Source organism: Heptranchias perlo, chromosome 18 (genome assembly GCF_035084215.1).
Source record: "Heptranchias perlo isolate sHepPer1 chromosome 18, sHepPer1.hap1, whole genome shotgun sequence".
NCBI lineage: Eukaryota > Metazoa > Chordata > Chondrichthyes > Hexanchiformes > Hexanchidae > Heptranchias > Heptranchias perlo.
In genome coordinates, this window is record NC_090342.1 from 56,178,632 (window position 1) to 56,196,861 (window position 18,230).

General features: G+C 49.6%; 1 protein-coding gene across 1 annotated transcript in view; it reads right to left on the minus strand.

The window, feature by feature from the left end:
- Positions 1–18,230, minus strand: part of nwd1 (NACHT and WD repeat domain containing 1) — a 200,439-nt gene that overhangs the window by 62,734 nt on the left and 119,475 nt on the right. The window contains exons 15-16 of the mRNA XM_067999939.1: positions 16,954–17,108; positions 14,208–14,484 (exon numbers count right to left, since the gene is read on the minus strand). Coding sequence (XP_067856040.1) covers positions 14,208–14,484; positions 16,954–17,108 — 432 coding nt within the window. The remainder of the gene's footprint in view (positions 1–14,207; positions 14,485–16,953; positions 17,109–18,230) is intronic.

The window sequence follows — 18,230 nt, forward strand, 5'->3', positions numbered from 1 at the left end:
TCACTGTCTATATTCACAAACCCCCCCCTCCCATCACTGTCTATATTCACAAACCCCCCCCTCCCATCACTTTCTATATTCACAAACCCCCCCCTCCCATCACTGTCTATATTCACAAACCCCCCCCTCCCATCACTGTCTATATTCACAAACCCCCCCCTCCCATCACTTTCTATATTCACAAACCCCCCCCTCCCATCACTGTCTATATTCACAAACCCCCCCCCCCTCCCATCACTGTCTATATTCACAAACCCCCCCTCCCATCACTGTCGATATTCACAAACCCCCCCCTCCCATCACTGTCTATATTCACAAACCCCCCCCTCCCATCACTGTCTCTATTCACAAACCCCCCCCTCCCATCACTGTCTCTATTCACAAACCCACCCCTCCCATCACTGTCTCTATTCACAAACCCACCCCTCCCATCACTGTCTCTATTCACAAACCCCCCCTCCCATCACTGTCTATATTCACAAACCCCCCCCTCCCATCACTGTCTATATTCACAAACCCCCCCCTCCCATCACTGTCTATATTCACAAACCCCCCCCTCCCATCACTGTCTATATTCACAAACCCCCCCCCCTCCCATCACTGTCGATATTCACAAACCCCCCCCTCCCATCACTGTCGATATTCACAAACCCCCCCCCTCCCATCACTGTCTCTATTCACAAACCCCCCCCTCCCATCACTGTCTATATTCACAAACCCCCCCCTCCCATCACTGTCTATATTCACAAAACCCCCCCTCCCATCACTGTCTATATTCACAAACCCCCCCCTCCCATCACTGTCTATATTCACAAACCCCCCCCCTCCCATCACTGTCTATATTCACAAACCCCCCCTCCCATCACTGTCTATATTCACAAACCCCCCCCTCCCATCACTGTCTATATTCACAAACCCCCCCCTCCCATCACTGTCTATATTCACAAACCCCCCCTCCCATCACTGTCTATATTCACAAACCCCCCCCTCCCATCACTGTCTATATTCACAAACCCCCCCCTCCCATCACTGTCTATATTCACAAACCCCCCCCCTCCCATCACTGTCTATATTCACAAACCCCCCCCTCCCATCACTGTCTATATTCACAAACCCCCCCCTCCCATCACTGTCTATATTCATAAACCCCCCCTCCCATCACTGTCCATATTCACAAACCCCCCCCTCCCATCACTGTCGATATTCACAAACCCCCCCCTCCCATCACTGTCTATATTCACAAACCCCCCCCCCTCCCATCACTGTCTATATTCACAAACCCCCCCTCCCATCACTGTCGATATTCACAAACCCCCCCCCCCCATCACTGTCTATATTCACAAACCCCCCCCCCCCATCACTGTCTATATTCACAAACCCCCCCCTCCCATCACTGTCCATATTCACAAACCCCCCCCTCCCATCACTGTCCATATTCACAAACCCCCCCTCCCATCACTGTCTATATTCACAAACCCCCCCTCCCATCACTGTCGATATTCACAAACCCCCCCCCCCCATCACTGTCCATATTCACAAACCCCCCCTCCCATCACTGTCTATATTCACAAACCCCCCCTCCCATCACTGTCTATATTCACAAACCCCCCCCCCTCCCATCACTGTCTATATTCACAAACCCCCCCCCCTCCCATCACTGTCTATATTCACAAACCCCCCCCTCCCATCACTGTCTATATTCACAAAACCCCCCCCCTCCCATCACTGTCTATATTCACAAACCCCCCCCTCCCATCACTGTCTATATTCACAAACCCCCCCCCCTCCCATCACTGTCTATATTCACAAACCCCCCCCCCTCCCATCACTGTCTATATTCACAAACCCCCCCCTCCCATCACTGTCTATATTCACAAACCCCCCCCTCCCATCACTGTCCATATTCACAAACCCCCCCCCTCCCATCACTGTCTATATTCACAAACCCCCCCCTCCCATCACTGTCCATATTCACAAACCCCCCCCTCCCATCACTGTCTATATTCACAAACCCCCCCCTCCCATCACTGTCTATATTCACAACCCCCCCCTCCCATCACTGTCTATATTCACAAACCCCCCCCTCCCATCACTGTCTATATTCACAAACCCCCCCCCTCCCATCACTGTCTATATTCACAAAGCCCCCCCTCCCATCACTGTCCATATTCACAAACCCCCCCCTCCCATCACTGTCTATATTCACAAACCCCCCCTCCCATCACTGTCCATATTCACAAACCCCCCCCTCCCATCACTGTCTATATTCACAAACCCCCCCCTCCCATCACTGTCTATATTCACAACCCCCCCCTCCCATCACTGTCGATATTCACAAACCCCCCCCTCCCATCACTGTCTATATTCACAAACCCCCCCCCTCCCATCACTGTCGATATTCACAAACCCCCCCCTCCCATCACTGTCTATATTCACAAACCCCCCCCCTCCCATCACTGTCTATATTCACAAACCCCCCCCCTCCCATCACTGTCTATATTCACAAACCCCCCCTCCCATCACTGTCTATATTTACAAACCCCCCCCCCATCACTGTCTATATTCACAAACCCCCCCCTCCCATCACTGTCTATATTCACAAACCCCCCCCCCCCATCACTGTCTATATTCACAAACCCCCCCCTCCCATCACTGTCTATATTCACAAACCCCCCCCCCCCATCACTGTCTATATTCACAAACCCCCCCCTCCCATCACTGTCTATATTCACAAACCCCCCCCTCCCATCACTGTCTATATTCACAAACCCCCCCTCCCATCACTGTCTATATTCACAAACCCCCCCTCCCATCACTGTCTATATTCACAAACCCCCCCCTCCCATCACTGTCTATATTCACAAACCCCCCCCCTCCCATCACTGTCCATATTCACAAACCCCCCCCTCCCATCACTGTCCATATTCACAAACCCCCCCTCCCATCACTGTCCATATTCACAAACCCCCCCTCCCATCACTGTCTATATTCACAAACCCCCCCTCCCATCACTGTCTATATTCACAAACCCCCCCCTCCCATCACTGTCTATATTCACAAACCCCCCCTCCCATCACTGTCTATATTCACAAACCCCCCCCTCCCATCACTGTCTATATTCACAAACCCCCCCCCTCCCATCACTGTCTATATTCACAAACCCCCCCCTCCCATCACTGTCCATATTCACAAACCCCCCCCTCCCATCACTGTCGATATTCACAAACCCCCCCCTCCCATCACTGTCTATATTCACAAACCCCCCCCTCCCATCACTGTCTATATTCACAAACCCCCCCCTCCCATCACTGTCTATATTCACAAACCCCCCCCTCCCATCACTGTCTATATTCACAAACCCCCCCCTCCCATCACTGTCTATATTCACAAACCCCCCCCTCCCATCACTGTCCATATTCACAAACCCCCCCCTCCCATCACTGTCGATATTCACAAACCCCCCCCTCCCATCACTGTCTATATTCACAAACCCCCCCCTCCCATCACTGTCCATATTCACAAACCCCCCCCCTCCCATCACTGTCCATATTCACAAACCCCCCCCTCCCATCACTGTCCATATTCACAAACCCCCCCTCCCATCACTGTCCATATTCACAAACCCCCCCCCTCCCATCACTGTCGATATTCACAAACCCCCCCTCCCATCGCTGTCGATATTCACAAACCCCCCCTCCCATCACTGTCGATATTCACAAACCCCCCCTCCCATCGCTGTCGATATTCACAAACCCCCCCTCCCATCACTGTCTATATTCACAAACCCCCCCCTCCCATCACTGTCGATATTCACAAACCCCCCCTCCCATCACTGTCTATATTCACAAACCCCCCCCTCCCATCACTGTCCATATTCACAAACCCCCCCCTCCCATCACTGTCCATATTCACAAACCCCCCCTCCCATCACTGTCGATATTCACAAACCCCCCCCTCCCATCACTGTCGATATTCACAAACCCCCCCCTCCCATCACTGTCGATATTCACAAACCCCCCCCCTCCCATCACTGTCTATATTCACAAACCCCCCCCCCCCATCACTGTCTATATTCACAAACCTCCCCTCCCATCACTGTCTATATTCACAAACCCCCCCCTCCCATCACTGTCTATATTCACAAACCCCCCCCTCCCATCACTGTCTATATTCACAAACCCCCCCCTCCCATCACTGTTTATATTCACAAACCCCCCTCTCCCATCACTGTCGATATTCACAAACCCCCCCCCTCCCATCACTGTTTATATTCACAAACCCCCCTCTCCCATCACTGTCGATATTCACAAACCCCCCCTCCCATCACTGTCTATATTCACAAACCCCCCCTCCCATCACTGTCTATATTCACAAACCCCCCCTCCCATCACTGTCGATATTCACAAACCCCCCCCCCTCCCATCACTGTCTATATTCACAAACCCCCCCCTCCCATCACTGTCGATATTCACAAACCCCCCCCTCCCATCACTGTCTATATTCTCAAACCCCCCCCTCCCATCACTGTCGATATTCACAAACCCCCCCCCCTTCCCATCACTGTCCATATTCACAAAACCCCCCCTCCCATCACTTTCTATATTCACAAACCCCTCCCCCCCTCCCATCACTGTCTATATTCACAAAACCCCCCCTCCCATCACTTTCTATATTCACAAACCCCCCCCTCCCATCACTGTTTATATTCACAAACCCCCCCCTCCCATCACTGTCCATATTCACAAACCCCCCCCTCCCATCACTGTCCATATTCACAAACCCCCCCCTCCCACCACTGTCCATATTCACAAACCCCCCCCTCCCATCACTGTTTATATTCACAAACCCCCCCCTCCCATCACTGTCCATATTCACAAACCCCCCCCTCCCATCACTTTCTATATTCACAAACCCCCCCTCCCATCACAGTCCATATTCACAAACCCCCCCCTCCCATCACTGTCTATATTCACAAACCCCCCCTCCCATCACTGTCTATATTCACAAACCCCCCCCCTCCTATCACTGTCTATATTCACAAACCCCCCCCTCCCATCACTGTCCATATTCACAAACCCCCCCTCCCATCACTGTCCATATTCACAAACCCCCCCCTCCCATCACTTTCTATATTCACAAACCCCCCCCTCCCATCACTGTCCATATTCACAAACCCCCCCTCCCATCACTGTCGATATTCACAAACCCCCCCTCCCATCACTGTCCATATTCACAAACCCCCCCTCCCATCACTGTCGATATTCACAAACCCCCCCTCCCATCACTGTCCATATTCACAAACCCCCCCTCCCATCACTGTCCATATTCACAAACCCCCCCTCCCATCACTGTCCATATTCACAAACCCCCCCTCCCATCACTGTCCATATTCACAAACCCCCCCCTCCCATCACTGTCCATATTCACAAACCCCCCCTCCCATCACTTTCTATATTCACAAACCCCCCCCTCCCATCACTGTCGATATTCACAAACCCCCCCTCCCATCACTGTCTATATTCACAAACCCCCCCCTCCCATCACTGTCTATATTCACAAACCCCCCCTCCCATCACTGTCCATATTCACAAACCCCCCCTCCCATCACTGTCTATATTCACAAACCCCCCCTCCCATCACTGTCTATATTCACAAACCCCCCCTCCCATCACTGTCTATATTCACAAACCCCCCCCTCCCATCACTGTCTATATTCACAAACCCCCCCCTCCCATCACTGTCTATATTCACAAACCCCCCCCTCCCATCACTGTCTATATTCACAAACCCCCCCTCCCATCACTGTCTATATTCACAAACCCCCCCCCTCCCATCACTGTCTATATTCACAAACCCCCCCTCCCATCACTGTCCATATTCACAAACCCCCCCCTCCCATCACTGTCTATATTCACAAACCCCCCCTCCCATCACTGTCTATATTCACAAACCCCCCCCTCCCATCACTGTCTATATTCACAAACCCCCCCCTCCCATCACTGTCTATATTCACAAACCCCCCCCTCCCATCACTGTCTATATTCACAAACCCCCCCCTCCCATCACTGTCTATATTCACAAACCCCCCCTCCCATCACTGTCTATATTCACAAACCCCCCCCCTCCCATCACTGTCTATATTCACAAACCCCCCCTCCCATCACTGTCTATATTCACAAACCCCCCCCTCCCATCACTGTCTATATTCTCAAACCCCCCCCCTCCCATCACTTTCTATATTCACAAACCCCCCCTCCCATCACTGTCTATATTCACAAACCCCCCCCTCCCATCACTGTCGATATTCACAAACCCCCCCTCCCATCACTGTCTATATTCACAAACCCCCCCTCCCATCACTGTCTATATTCACAAACCCCCCCCTCCCATCACTTTCTATATTCACAAACCCCCCCTCCCATCACTGTCTATATTCACAAACCCCCCCCTCCCATCACTGTCGATATTCACAAACCCCCCCTCCCATCACTGTCTATATTCACAAACCCCCCCTCCCATCACTGTCTATATTCACAAACCCCCCCTCCCATCACTGTCTATATTCACAAACCCCCCCCTCCCATCACTGTCTATATTCACAAACCCCCCCCTCCCATCACTGTCCATATTCACAAACCCCCCCCTCCCATCACTGTCTATATTCACAAACCCCCCCCTCCCATCACTGTCCATATTCACAAACCCCCCCTCCCATCACTTTCTATATTCACAAACCCCCCCCTCCCATCACTGTCTATATTCACAAACCCCCCCCTCCCATCACTGTCTATATTCACAAACCCCCCCTCCCATCACTGTCTATATTCACAAACCCCCCCCTCCCATCACTGTCTATATTCACAAACCCCCCCTCCCATCACTGTCTATATTCACAAACCCCCCCTCCCATCACTGTCTATATTCACAAACCCCCCCTCCCATCACTGTCTATATTCACAAACCCCCCCTCCCATCACTGTCTATATTCACAAACCCCCCCCTCCCATCACTGTCTATATTCACAAACCCCCCCCTCCCATCACTGTCGATATTCACAAACCCCCCCCTCCCATCACTTTCTATATTCACAAACCCCCCCTCCCATCACTGTCTATATTCACAAACCCCCCCCTCCCATCACTTTCTATATTCACAAACCCCCCCTCCCATCACTGTCTATATTCACAAACCCCCCCCCCTCCCATCACTGTCTATATTCACAAACCCCCCCCTCCCATCACTGTCTATATTCACAAACCCCCCCCTCCCATCACTGTCTATATTCACAAAACCCCCCCTCCCATCACTGTCTATATTCACAACCCCCCCCCCCTCCCATCACTGTCTATATTCACAAACCCCCCCTCCCATCACTGTCGATATTCACAAACCCCCCCTCCCATCACTGTCTATATTCACAAACCCCCCCTCCCATCACTGTCCATATTCACAAACCCCCCCCTCCCATCACTGTCTATATTCACAAACCCCCCCTCCCATCACTGTCTATATTCACAAACCCCCCCTCCCATCACTGTCCATATTCACAAACCCCCCCCTCCCATCACTGTCTATATTCACAAACCCCCCCCTCCCATCACTGTCTATATTCACAACCCCCCCCCTCCCATCACTGTCTATATTCACAAACCCCCCCCTCCCATCACAGTCTATATTCACAAACCCCCCCCTCCCATCACTGTCTATATTCACAAACCCCCCCCCTCCCATCACTGTCTATATTCACAAACCCCCCCCTCCCATCACTGTCTATATTCACAAACCCCCCCCTCCCATCACTGTCTATATTCACAAACCCCCCCTCCCATCACTGTCGATATTCACAAACCCCCCCCCCATCACTGTCTATATTCACAAACCCCCCCCTCCCATCACTGTCTATATTCACAAACCCCCCCCTCCCATCACTGTCTATATTCACAAACCCCCCCCTCCCATCACTGTCTCTATTCACAAACCCCCCCTCCCATCACTGTCTATATTCACAAACCCCCCCTCCCATCACTGTCTATATTCACAAACCCTCCCCTCCCATCACTGTCTATATTCACAAACCCCCCCCTCCCATCACTGTCTATATTGAGAAACCCCCCCCCCCCTCCCATCACTGTCTATATTGAGAAACCTTCCTCTCCCATCTCTGGAAATTAAGGAAATTAAAGAGGAGGATTGGAAAGCAGGAGTCTGGTCGTTTCAGCCACAGGATTTCGGGAGGTTGAGAGAGAAAGTTGAAATTCAGAAGGGTAGGTTGAAAGATGAGGAGGAAAGAAGCACAAAAAGAAAGATGGAGGGAGGGACCTTCCCCACCCCAGGCTTGTGTGAGGACACAGACTGTGAGCTTGAGACTTTGAGTTGGTGTAGAATGGAGTTAAATCACAAACATCAGAAATTGAAATTTGGTTTAAGTAAAGAAAGTGGAGTCGATAATGGAATCAAGAAGGAGAAAGGGAGAGGGTCACAAGCTACAGAATGTGATCTTTTGTTTCCAGTGTACTGTCTCTTTTCTGTCCTCATTGTGAGTGCTTTCTTTTCACTGTTGTGGGCTACGGTAATGATGAACATGAATTGATCTGATTGGAGTTGTGTTGAGTATTGGTGAGCGTGAATTGATCTGATTGGAGTTGTGTTGAGTATTGGTGGGCATGAATTGATCTGATTGGAGTTGTGTTGAGTATTGGTGGGCATGAATTGATCTGATTGGAGTTGTGTTGAGTATTGGTGGGCATGAATTGATCTGATTGGAGTTGTGTTGAGTATTGGTGGGCATGAATTGATCTGATTGGAGTTATGATGAGTATTGGTGGGCATGAATTGATCTGATTGTAGTTATGATGAGTATTGGTGAGCGTGAATTGATCTGATTGGAGTTGTGTTGAGTATTGGTGAACATGAATTGATCTGATTGGAGTTGTGTTGAGTACTGGTGAACATGAATTGATCTGATTGGAGTTGTGTTGAGTATTGGTGAGCGTGAATTGATCTGATTGGAGTTGTGTTGAGTGTTGGTGAACATGAATTGATCTGATTGGAGTTGTGTTGAGTACTGGTGAACATGAATTGATCTGATTGTAGTTATGATGAGTAATGGTGGGCGTGCATTGATGTGTAAGGTGTTAATGTTGTGTGTAACTGTAATCGAAGAACAATATCTTGTTCCCGAGTACAATGCATCAATTTTGGAAATTTTGAGCTAATCATCTTGGTTGTACTGAAATGTGATCGCTGTTAGCAAACTAGCAGGACCCCTTTTATCTTGTGATTGGCTCTGATCAAAAGTGGAAAAACTGAAAAGATTAAATAAAGGATATCTCGTATCTCTATGACAAGAATTGGGAAATGTCGTGTCATTGGACTATCTAAGAGTTAATAAATCTCCTTGATAGAAAAAGCAGAAAACTTAGAACAGGTTAGACATGAACCAAGGAAAAGCATGTGAGAAAGGAAAGTGGAAGGCTCTCGTCGTGCTACGGCAAGGACAGCAAATTATAAAACTTAAGAAACAATTAGAAACCGAGGGAGACCTCAACAAAAAGTTGATGGAACAAAAATTAGAGGTGGAAAATCAATTCGCTCATACAACTGCTCACAACATGACTTTGGCTGTGTCAGTAGATTACCTTCAAACCGAAGGTGCAAATAGAGCCAGAAAATTAGTAGCATGTAATGCCGAACTACAACAACAGGAAGGTCAGGATAAAATATGGAAAAAGAAGGTAGATGAGTTGAGTAGTGCCCTACAAGGAGTCCGAGGTCAAAGCCTGGACAACCGGCATAGTGTAGCAGGAGCGGGAGATCATACCCACTGTCAAAGGAAAATACAGGAGCTGGAGGAAAGATTAAAATCCGAGATATACACTCTGAGACAAGAGATAGAATTCTTGAAGGAGTGCTTTAGATCACTCCATTCCTACCCTTCCCCAACATTTCCCTCCCCCCAGTGTGGAAACATAAAGAGCTCAGTGCCACCCCATGAAAGTCAGGGACAGATGAAATAACGGTGTGAGGCCTCTCCAGTCAAGGGAGCCTTGTGTCCATTGCACCAGGATCCTTACGGAAGACCCCATACCAAAGGACGGGTTGGAGGCCGCCCAAAAATATTACTAGTAGATATTGACGTGTCACATACCGTGGTATAGGGCCCACTTCACCAACAATTTGAACTTCAAGGCACAATAGAGCTGGGGGGCTTTGGAGGAGGAGGTGATACGGGGAAGATGGTAGAGACGGAAGTTACAGTAGGAGATGTAAATACTCGCCACACGATAGTGTGGGTTCAAAAAGGACAGTTGATGGAGGATGGTATCTTCGGAGTCGATTGGATGGGAAAGCTGTGGACTTGGTAAAGATGTGTTTGTGGCAAATGGGTGCAGACGCTCCGCAAGGAGGGCTGGTCATAGGCCAGGACCGGACAGGACGAATCTGGTCAAAAGGGATACAAGGTCAATGTGACCCAATAGTGTTCCTTCGACAGGAACAGAGAGAATTTGATGAACAGCTAAAGACCGCCCCTGCTGGGCATAACACAAGAATGAGTGTGGCAGAATACAGCGAGTCGTACAGATTGACGGACCTGACACCCCCCGACCAGCCCAACAATACCGTTTCCCACAGGAAGCGGAGATACCATTAGCGAGGGCAGTGGAGTCACTGGTCAAACAGGGAGTCCTGAGATAGACAACAAGCACTTGTAACTCCCCAATTTGGCCCATCCATAAACCCGATGGCTCATGGCAGTTAACCATTGACTACTGAGAGGTCAACAAATACTGTCCTGTGGTATCCCCGATGGTAGCCTCCTTCCCCAAGACATTGATGAAAACATCAGCCAATTCCAAGATATTTACATTTCAAATGGATTTTGGTCCATCCCCTTGACCAGTCAGTGCCAGTATAAATTTGCTTTCACCCTATGAGAGCAACAGTCTACCTGGACTTGTTTACTACAGGGATTTCACAACTCCCCCTCCATTTCTCATCAGATGTTGAAGGACATCTTGACTGAATTTTCTGATAAATCGGCAATAGTCCAGTATGTGGATGATATTTTGTTACATACAGAGACTATGGAACAACATTACGATCTGTTAAAAGAACTGTTAGAAGTGATCACAGTGAGTGGATTTTTATTAAACCCCAAAGGCTGGTGAACCACACGTCCTCGGAGTTGTGAAGAGCGACATTGTGGTGTCAGCTGTTTTGTTCCAAGAACAACATGGTGTTCAGGTTCCTGTAACATCTGCCTCTCAAACACCGCCATCGGCGGAACAGGCGTTCACCGCCTGTGAGAAACACCTTTTAACTGTCTACTGGACCACTGACAAATTTGCCTGTATCACAGATTAGATAAAGTCGAACTTCTGACTGCCCACTCCCCCACCAAGTTGTTATTGTCAGGTGCATTAGAAGATTTAATTGGAGGCCGATCAGCACAGCGAGCTGAATTAGCCACAGCGACCTCTGACCTCCAGATGGGTGTCGGGCAACGAGCCCTCGCCATTTTCTCCAACAGCCATTTTACTTATTTGTCACTGAGTGAATATTTACCTCTCTGGGAGAAGGCAGGGTTCACCTCAGTGGATGGAAAGTCATTGCCCACCCCTGACCTCTTACAAAAAAAACTTTGGAACTGGCCCGAAATCGAATGCATATTGTAAAAGTAAAGGCATTTTCTAAAAGCATGCCGTGGGAGGCAGAAAATAGAAAAGCTGATTTATTGGCTAAAGCTTTCCAGCAGAGTGGTGAACGGTGGGCCCCACCCATTATCAAGCGACCTCGGATAGCTCCTGTCCGAGTGGCTTGTGAAGTTAAATTTGACAGAATTGCGAAACAAGGATCCCTGGATCGAGCAGCTGCAGGCCGCTGTACAGGGCACAGGCCCGTGGCCTCAGGGATATCCTAAAAATGGGGAGGACATCACCATAGGCACGGATAAATTGGTCCGTCATCAGAACTAAATGATCATCCCCACAGAACGCAGAGAAGAGATTGTCCAATGGTCACACATATCCAGCGGACATCGGAGGGGAGTGAGCTTGGTCTAATGATTGCTTGAATAAGAATTATCTGAAATAAATGCTAAATGCTTTAACAACAATTGAAATTTAATTTACCACATTTGTAGATAAAAAGGCCAGGCACAAGAACTTTTTTTTAAAAAGAAAATTGACATGAACAAACTGAAATGCTATCTCCCCACACGAAAGGTTTTTAAAAAATTTATGTAAAAGTGACATTGAGGTAGCTGGGAACACTGCGTACGTCTGATGATATCTGGCTCATTTTGTTTCTGCAAAGAAGTTAACCCGTTCCAAGGACACTGACATCTGTTTTTAATTCACCGAGCAACAACCGTTGCATTTTATTTAAATTAATTGGCATATAAATCTGCAATCTAGTGAAAGTCAGGAAAGTGTAGTTGAGAATAGTAATTGATAGCTTTCTCTTGGAGATATTTGTGTCCTTGCTTATAATGGACAATGAGAAAACTGCATTTGATGGCATGACCACTATCCAGACATCAGGACCATGCAGGGGGAGATAAACAAAGACCTCCAGGCACCCCCCGATCTTTTGATAAGATAATCTGAAAGCCCAAGAATGGCTACAGTGGACATGAATGACACAAATGTATGTTGCCATCAATTGGAAACGGAACATGATAACAAAGGCCTGTGGCCTGGTGAGCTAGTGGAACCACTCTTCAAACAGATCAGTTGCTCTTACAGGGTTGAATCTGACTGGACATATGACGTGTGCCATGGAAAACACATTCGGAAATACCATGAGGAAAAAGAAACCGGCCAACAGAAAATTATTACCTTTTATATGTTGCGTGTGAGAAGAACAGTATTGGGGAAATACAGGAAGAAGATGCACTGAAGAACGGGTCTCAGACAGGCTCAGTTACTTGACAACAGCAAGACATGAAATGGTTAATGTGGCCCAGGAGAGTGAGAAAACCTTTTAAACAAGGTACTGACGCATGGTCCATAGAGAAACCAACTAATTAATGAAACAATCAGGAAACACTGGTAGCAATCAGAGGGATTGAAATTAAATTAAAGAGGGACATAGTAATTTGGATTTCCAAAATTCAGGGTTCGATTCCCTTCAGTTAACAATGAAATTGGGCCAGGGAGAAATAATACTGAGCAAAAATATCCACAAGATGGATATTAGTAAAAGGAGAGCTGGAGAATCTTTTAAGTCCATGATTTCTTGATAATATGTAGGTTTCTGTATTAACCAAATGAAACATAGAAACAATTTGTATATGTCTATGTGCTTGTGTAAACCTAATGTTGATAAAATGTAAACTCAAGGTGATCTTAGGCAAGACCAAGAAGATAGTTGAGGGATAAAGTGAAAATTAAACCAGAGTGGTTTCACTCAGGTTCACGAGGAGGGAAATGTAAGAGTATGGTTTGAAACAAGCACGGGCGATACCAGCTCGCATAGCGCCAAGCATCTTAGAATGAGGGCGGGTGTAAAAGGGGGGTGAGGTTCAGCATCCCTGTGAGAAGGATAACTTACAGAAACCCAGGAGGTCACTGAAAGAATGCTGAGGCATTAGAATAGTGAACATCAAATAAAGTCAAGAAACAGATCGTACCAGATAGTTGCTAAGAAACCACATACTAAGACCTGATAACAGTGAAAGGCTACATGAACAAAAGACATCGCAGGTGCCAAGCAAGACCGACGTAGAACAAACAGCAGAGATAAGGGGTAAGGTAGCCACACTAACATAGTATGGCCATCCTTGGCTGTATTTCACAGAGTCAGCACAGTGGGATGTTTTACAACCAGGAGATAAGGACAGAGAGGCTTACGTACAGAACAACCCTGCCGAATAGTATAAAAATAGGGCATGCTCCCTCCCAAAAGTTAGAGCTCTCGAGAGGGGATGGTCGGAAGTCGATTGCCACAGGTAGTCTGTGGAGGTCAGGTCTGATCATCCTGAATTCACAGGAAACTAGGTTGTATTGATGGTTTGTCATTAATGTAATCTGAAGACAGTTGTATTATAACTGTCGCTCTTTTATAGCCACTCGGGCTTGTATCATACGGAAGTTATTGTTGAAGGATTAACAACCCTTTTGTAGTGACAGTAACAGGAAAATCCGCTAACACCAGGCATGTTATTTTCAGTAATATCTAGTTGCCTCAGTGATCGAAGCCCTCACCTTCTTTAGAATTCCAGATGACTATTTTCTCCAAGTCCCCAGTTTTCGGGAAACACACTAAGTTCCCATCCTGCGACAAGGCAGTGATTGCAGTGCGGTTATAGAACGGTGTTGTGGTTTTGTGCTGGCGGTTGTAGGCAAGGTTCCAGATCTTAAGGTAGTAGGCGGTGCGTGACGCAGATATCACGGTGTTCCCAGATACTGAGAGCGAGGTGATTGGAACTCCCATCCCTTCCATCGAGCCCATCAGCTTCACATTGTGTGATAAGCTCCACACCTAGGAAAAGGGAATAAACAGGGGCTAACTGAACAGTTTACAAGTCTCCCAGCTGTCCCATTCCTCCAAACCAGTGTTCCAGACAACCTCCCAATCGCACTGTTCAATACAAAGCAATAACCAGAAACACTGGGTGTCAGAGATTGGCTCAAGACCTTTCATGACTTGAATATAATGGATCCCTCAGTGAATCCCATAATGCCTCAGTGGATGCAAAGGCTAAAACTCAGCTTCTTATAATCACCACCTGCTCCCTAAAATTCTACACTACTCCCTCCTTTCTCGAGCTTCTTTCTACTCCATTCCCCAAGTTGGAGCAAAAGACAGTGGATCTGCTGCCAGTACCGCTCGGGAGCCGGGAGCATGGAGCCGGGAGCAGTGAGCTGAGAGTTGGGAGCAGGGAGCAGGGAGCTGGGAGCAGGGAGCAGGGAGCAGGGAGCTGGGAGTTGGGAGCAGGGAGCAGGGAGCTGAGAGCAGGGAGCAAGGAGCTGAGAGCAGGGAGCTGAGAGTTGGGAGCAGGGAGCAGGGAGCAGGGAGCTGGGAGCAGGGAGCAGGGAGCAGGGAACCGGGAGCTGGGAGCAGGGAACCGGGAGCAGGGAGCAGGGAGCTGAGAGACGGGATCTGAGAGTTGGGAGCAGGGAGCAAGGAGCTGCGAGCCAGGAGCCAGGAGCAGGGAGCAGGGAGCAGGGAGCTGGGAGCAGGGAGCAGGGAGCTGGGAGCAGGGAACCGGGAGCAGGGAGCAGGGAGCTGAGAGACGGGATCTGAGAGTTGGGAGCTGGGAGCAAGGAGCTGCGAGCCGGGAGCCAGGAGCAGGGAGCTGAGAGCAGGGAGCTGAGAGCAGGGAGCCGGGAGCCGAGAGCCGGGAGCCGGGAGCCGGGAGCCGGGAGCAGGGAGCTGGGAGCTGGGAGCCGGGAGCAGAGAGCTGCGAGCCGGGAGCCAGGAGCAGGGAGCTGAGAGCAGCGAGCTGAGAGTTGGGAGCAGGGAGCAGGGAGCAGGGAGCAGGGAGCAGGGAGCCGGGAGCAGGGAGCAGGGTGCAGGGAGCCGGGAGCAGGGAGCCGGGAGCAGGGAGCCAGGATCCGGGAGCAGGGAGCAGGGAGCAGGGAGCCGGGATCCGGGAGCAGGGAGCCGGGAGCAGGGAGCTGGGAGCAGGGAGCAGGGAGCTGGGAGAAGGGAGCCGGGAGCAGGGAGCTGGGAGCAGGGAGCAGGGAGCTGGGAGAAGGGAGCACGGAGCCGGGAGCAGAGAGCTGGGAGCCGGAAGCAGGGAACAGGGAGCAGGGAGCCGGGAGCAGAGAGCTGGGAGCCGGGAGCAGGGAGCAGGGCGCAGGGAGCCGGGAACAGGGAGCCGGGAGCAGGGAGCTGGGATCTGGGAGCAGGGAGCCTTGAGCCGGGAGCCGGGAGCAGGGAGCAGGGAGATGGGATCAGGGAGCCGGGATCCGGGAGCAGGGAGCAGGGAGCCGGGAGCAGGGAGCCGGGATCCGGGAGCAGGGAGCAGGGAGCAGGGAGCTGGGAGCAGGGAGCTGGGATCTGGGAGCAGGGAGCTGGGAGCTGGGAGCAGGGAGCAGGGAGCTGGGAGCAGGGAGCCGGGAGCAGGGAGCTGGGAGCAGGGAGCTGGGAGCAGGGAGCAGGGAGCTGGGAGCCGGGAGCTGGGAGCCAGGAGCTAGGAGCTGAGAGCTGAGAGCAGGGAGCAGGGAGCTGAGAGCCGGGAGCAGGGAGCTGAGAGCTGGGAGCAGGGAGCTGAGAGCTGGGAGCAGGGAGCTGAGAGCAGGGAGCAGGGAGCTGAGAGCCGGGAACATGTTGTCTGACCCAGGACAACGAACCTGTTGACTGTGGGTCTGGTGAGACGCACCGAGTGATAGATGTTGACTTTATGAGATTGTGTAAAACGGGTGAAAGCGAGTCGACAGCCCGTTTCACATCTCTCCCCATTTTTATTTTCATTGAGGGAGGCAAGCCCCAATTTTAACCTAACCCACTGGGCGGGAACGGGTCAGTCACCCATATTACACCCAGTACGATTTTATGCTCCAGGTGGGTTTGGTTAAAATGGGGACTACAGTTTCAACATCAGGGTCTTTTTTAAAGTGGGAGGTCTCACCATCGGGAAGCAAGAAGGTAAATCAAGCTCACTGCCGGGCTCAGTAGCCGTTCCAGCCTAGCTCCGAGGGTTGCTGTTTGGCTAGAAACTCTAAGGATCAATTAGAATCCACCATTTTTAAAAAATTCATTCTTGAGTTGTGGGCGTCGCTAGTGAGGTCGGCATTTATTGCCCATCCCTAGTTGCCCTTGAGAAGGTTGAAGAGATAACTTGTCAGGAGGTATTTGAAGGTCGGCAGGGAGGTATCGAGGTCACCTGGTTTTGGGCAGGGTTGTAGTGCAGGATGGATGAAGGAGATTTATGGAGTGCAGGTTTATGAAGCTGGCACTGCAAGTCCGTGCTCTATGACGATAAATCCAACAATCCCACCTTACCCGAATGGTCTCATCGATGGACCCTGTGACCAGGGAGTGCCCGTCCCTGCTGATTACAGCAGTCTGAACAGCGTCACCATGATCTAAGTCCGTCGTCGAGGCTTTCAAAATCGAGCTGCGATCCAATTTGAAAACTCGGGCGTACTTTCCGAAGCCTGTAATTAAAATATTGTCGTATCAGAATATGCGTTTAAAGCCCTCAAAAAAAAGAACCTGTGCTCTCTGAGTTTGTGCTGATCGAACATCCTGTCACTGTGTGTGGGAGGGGACAAGGTGCATCCTCTATACTTCTGGGAACACTGGAGTGAGATGGCTTCCATTCAGACGACTTGAAGGACATTCTCTCTCTCGCTCTCTCTCCAACTCTACCTCTTTCTCTCCATGTATCTCTCTCTCCCTCTATCTCTCTGGTGCATTATTTTTACTTATCTCTCAACCTACTTCCCATTGCATGTGTACCTGTAACACAATTTATACCCATATGTAAGCACATTATTTGAAAGTTTGCCCCAAGCTCTCGTACTGAGGGAGTAAGGTACTGACCAGAATACATTGATCTCGTAGAGCACAGGGAGAGCATATTCTGAAGAGGTTAGCCTCAATTTAAAGAGAAATTGATCGTGCCCATTGTGACCAACAGAGCAGGAGGTCCCAGGGTTGATTCCTTGGTGTGTGTTGAGTTAGCTGATCTTAGCCCAGGTGGGGGCGAGGGACATTAGGAGTGCTGCAATCGTCCTCAGTGTCCACAAACATGCAATGCTATGATTTATTTTTCTATTTTGTAAGATTAATGCAACAATTGCAAGCTACTGAAAAGTTAAGGTCTTTAGTGGCACAATATTCACAAGGAAAGTCAAGGGCTGATCTAATTAAGGTCTTTAAAATGATTTAAGGGATTCGATAGGTTAGATACTGAGAAACTATTTCCTCTGGTGGGAGAGTCCAGAACAAGGGGACATAGGCTTAAAATTAGAGCAAGGCCGTTCAGGGGTGAAGTCAGGAAGCACTTCTTTATATAAAGGGGAGTGGAAATCTGGAAAACTCTCCCCAAAAAGACTGTGGATGCTGAGGCTCAATTGGAACTTTCAAGACTGAGATTGATAGATTTTTGTTAGGTAAGGATATCAAAGGATATGGAGTAAAGGTGAGTAAATGGAGTTGGGTACAGACCAGCCATGATCTAATTGAAAGGCAAAGCAGGCTCGAGGGGTTGAATGGCCTCCTCCTGTTCCTCCGAGGGTCCAGAGCAGCCAACATCGGACAAATGCTGGGTGTGA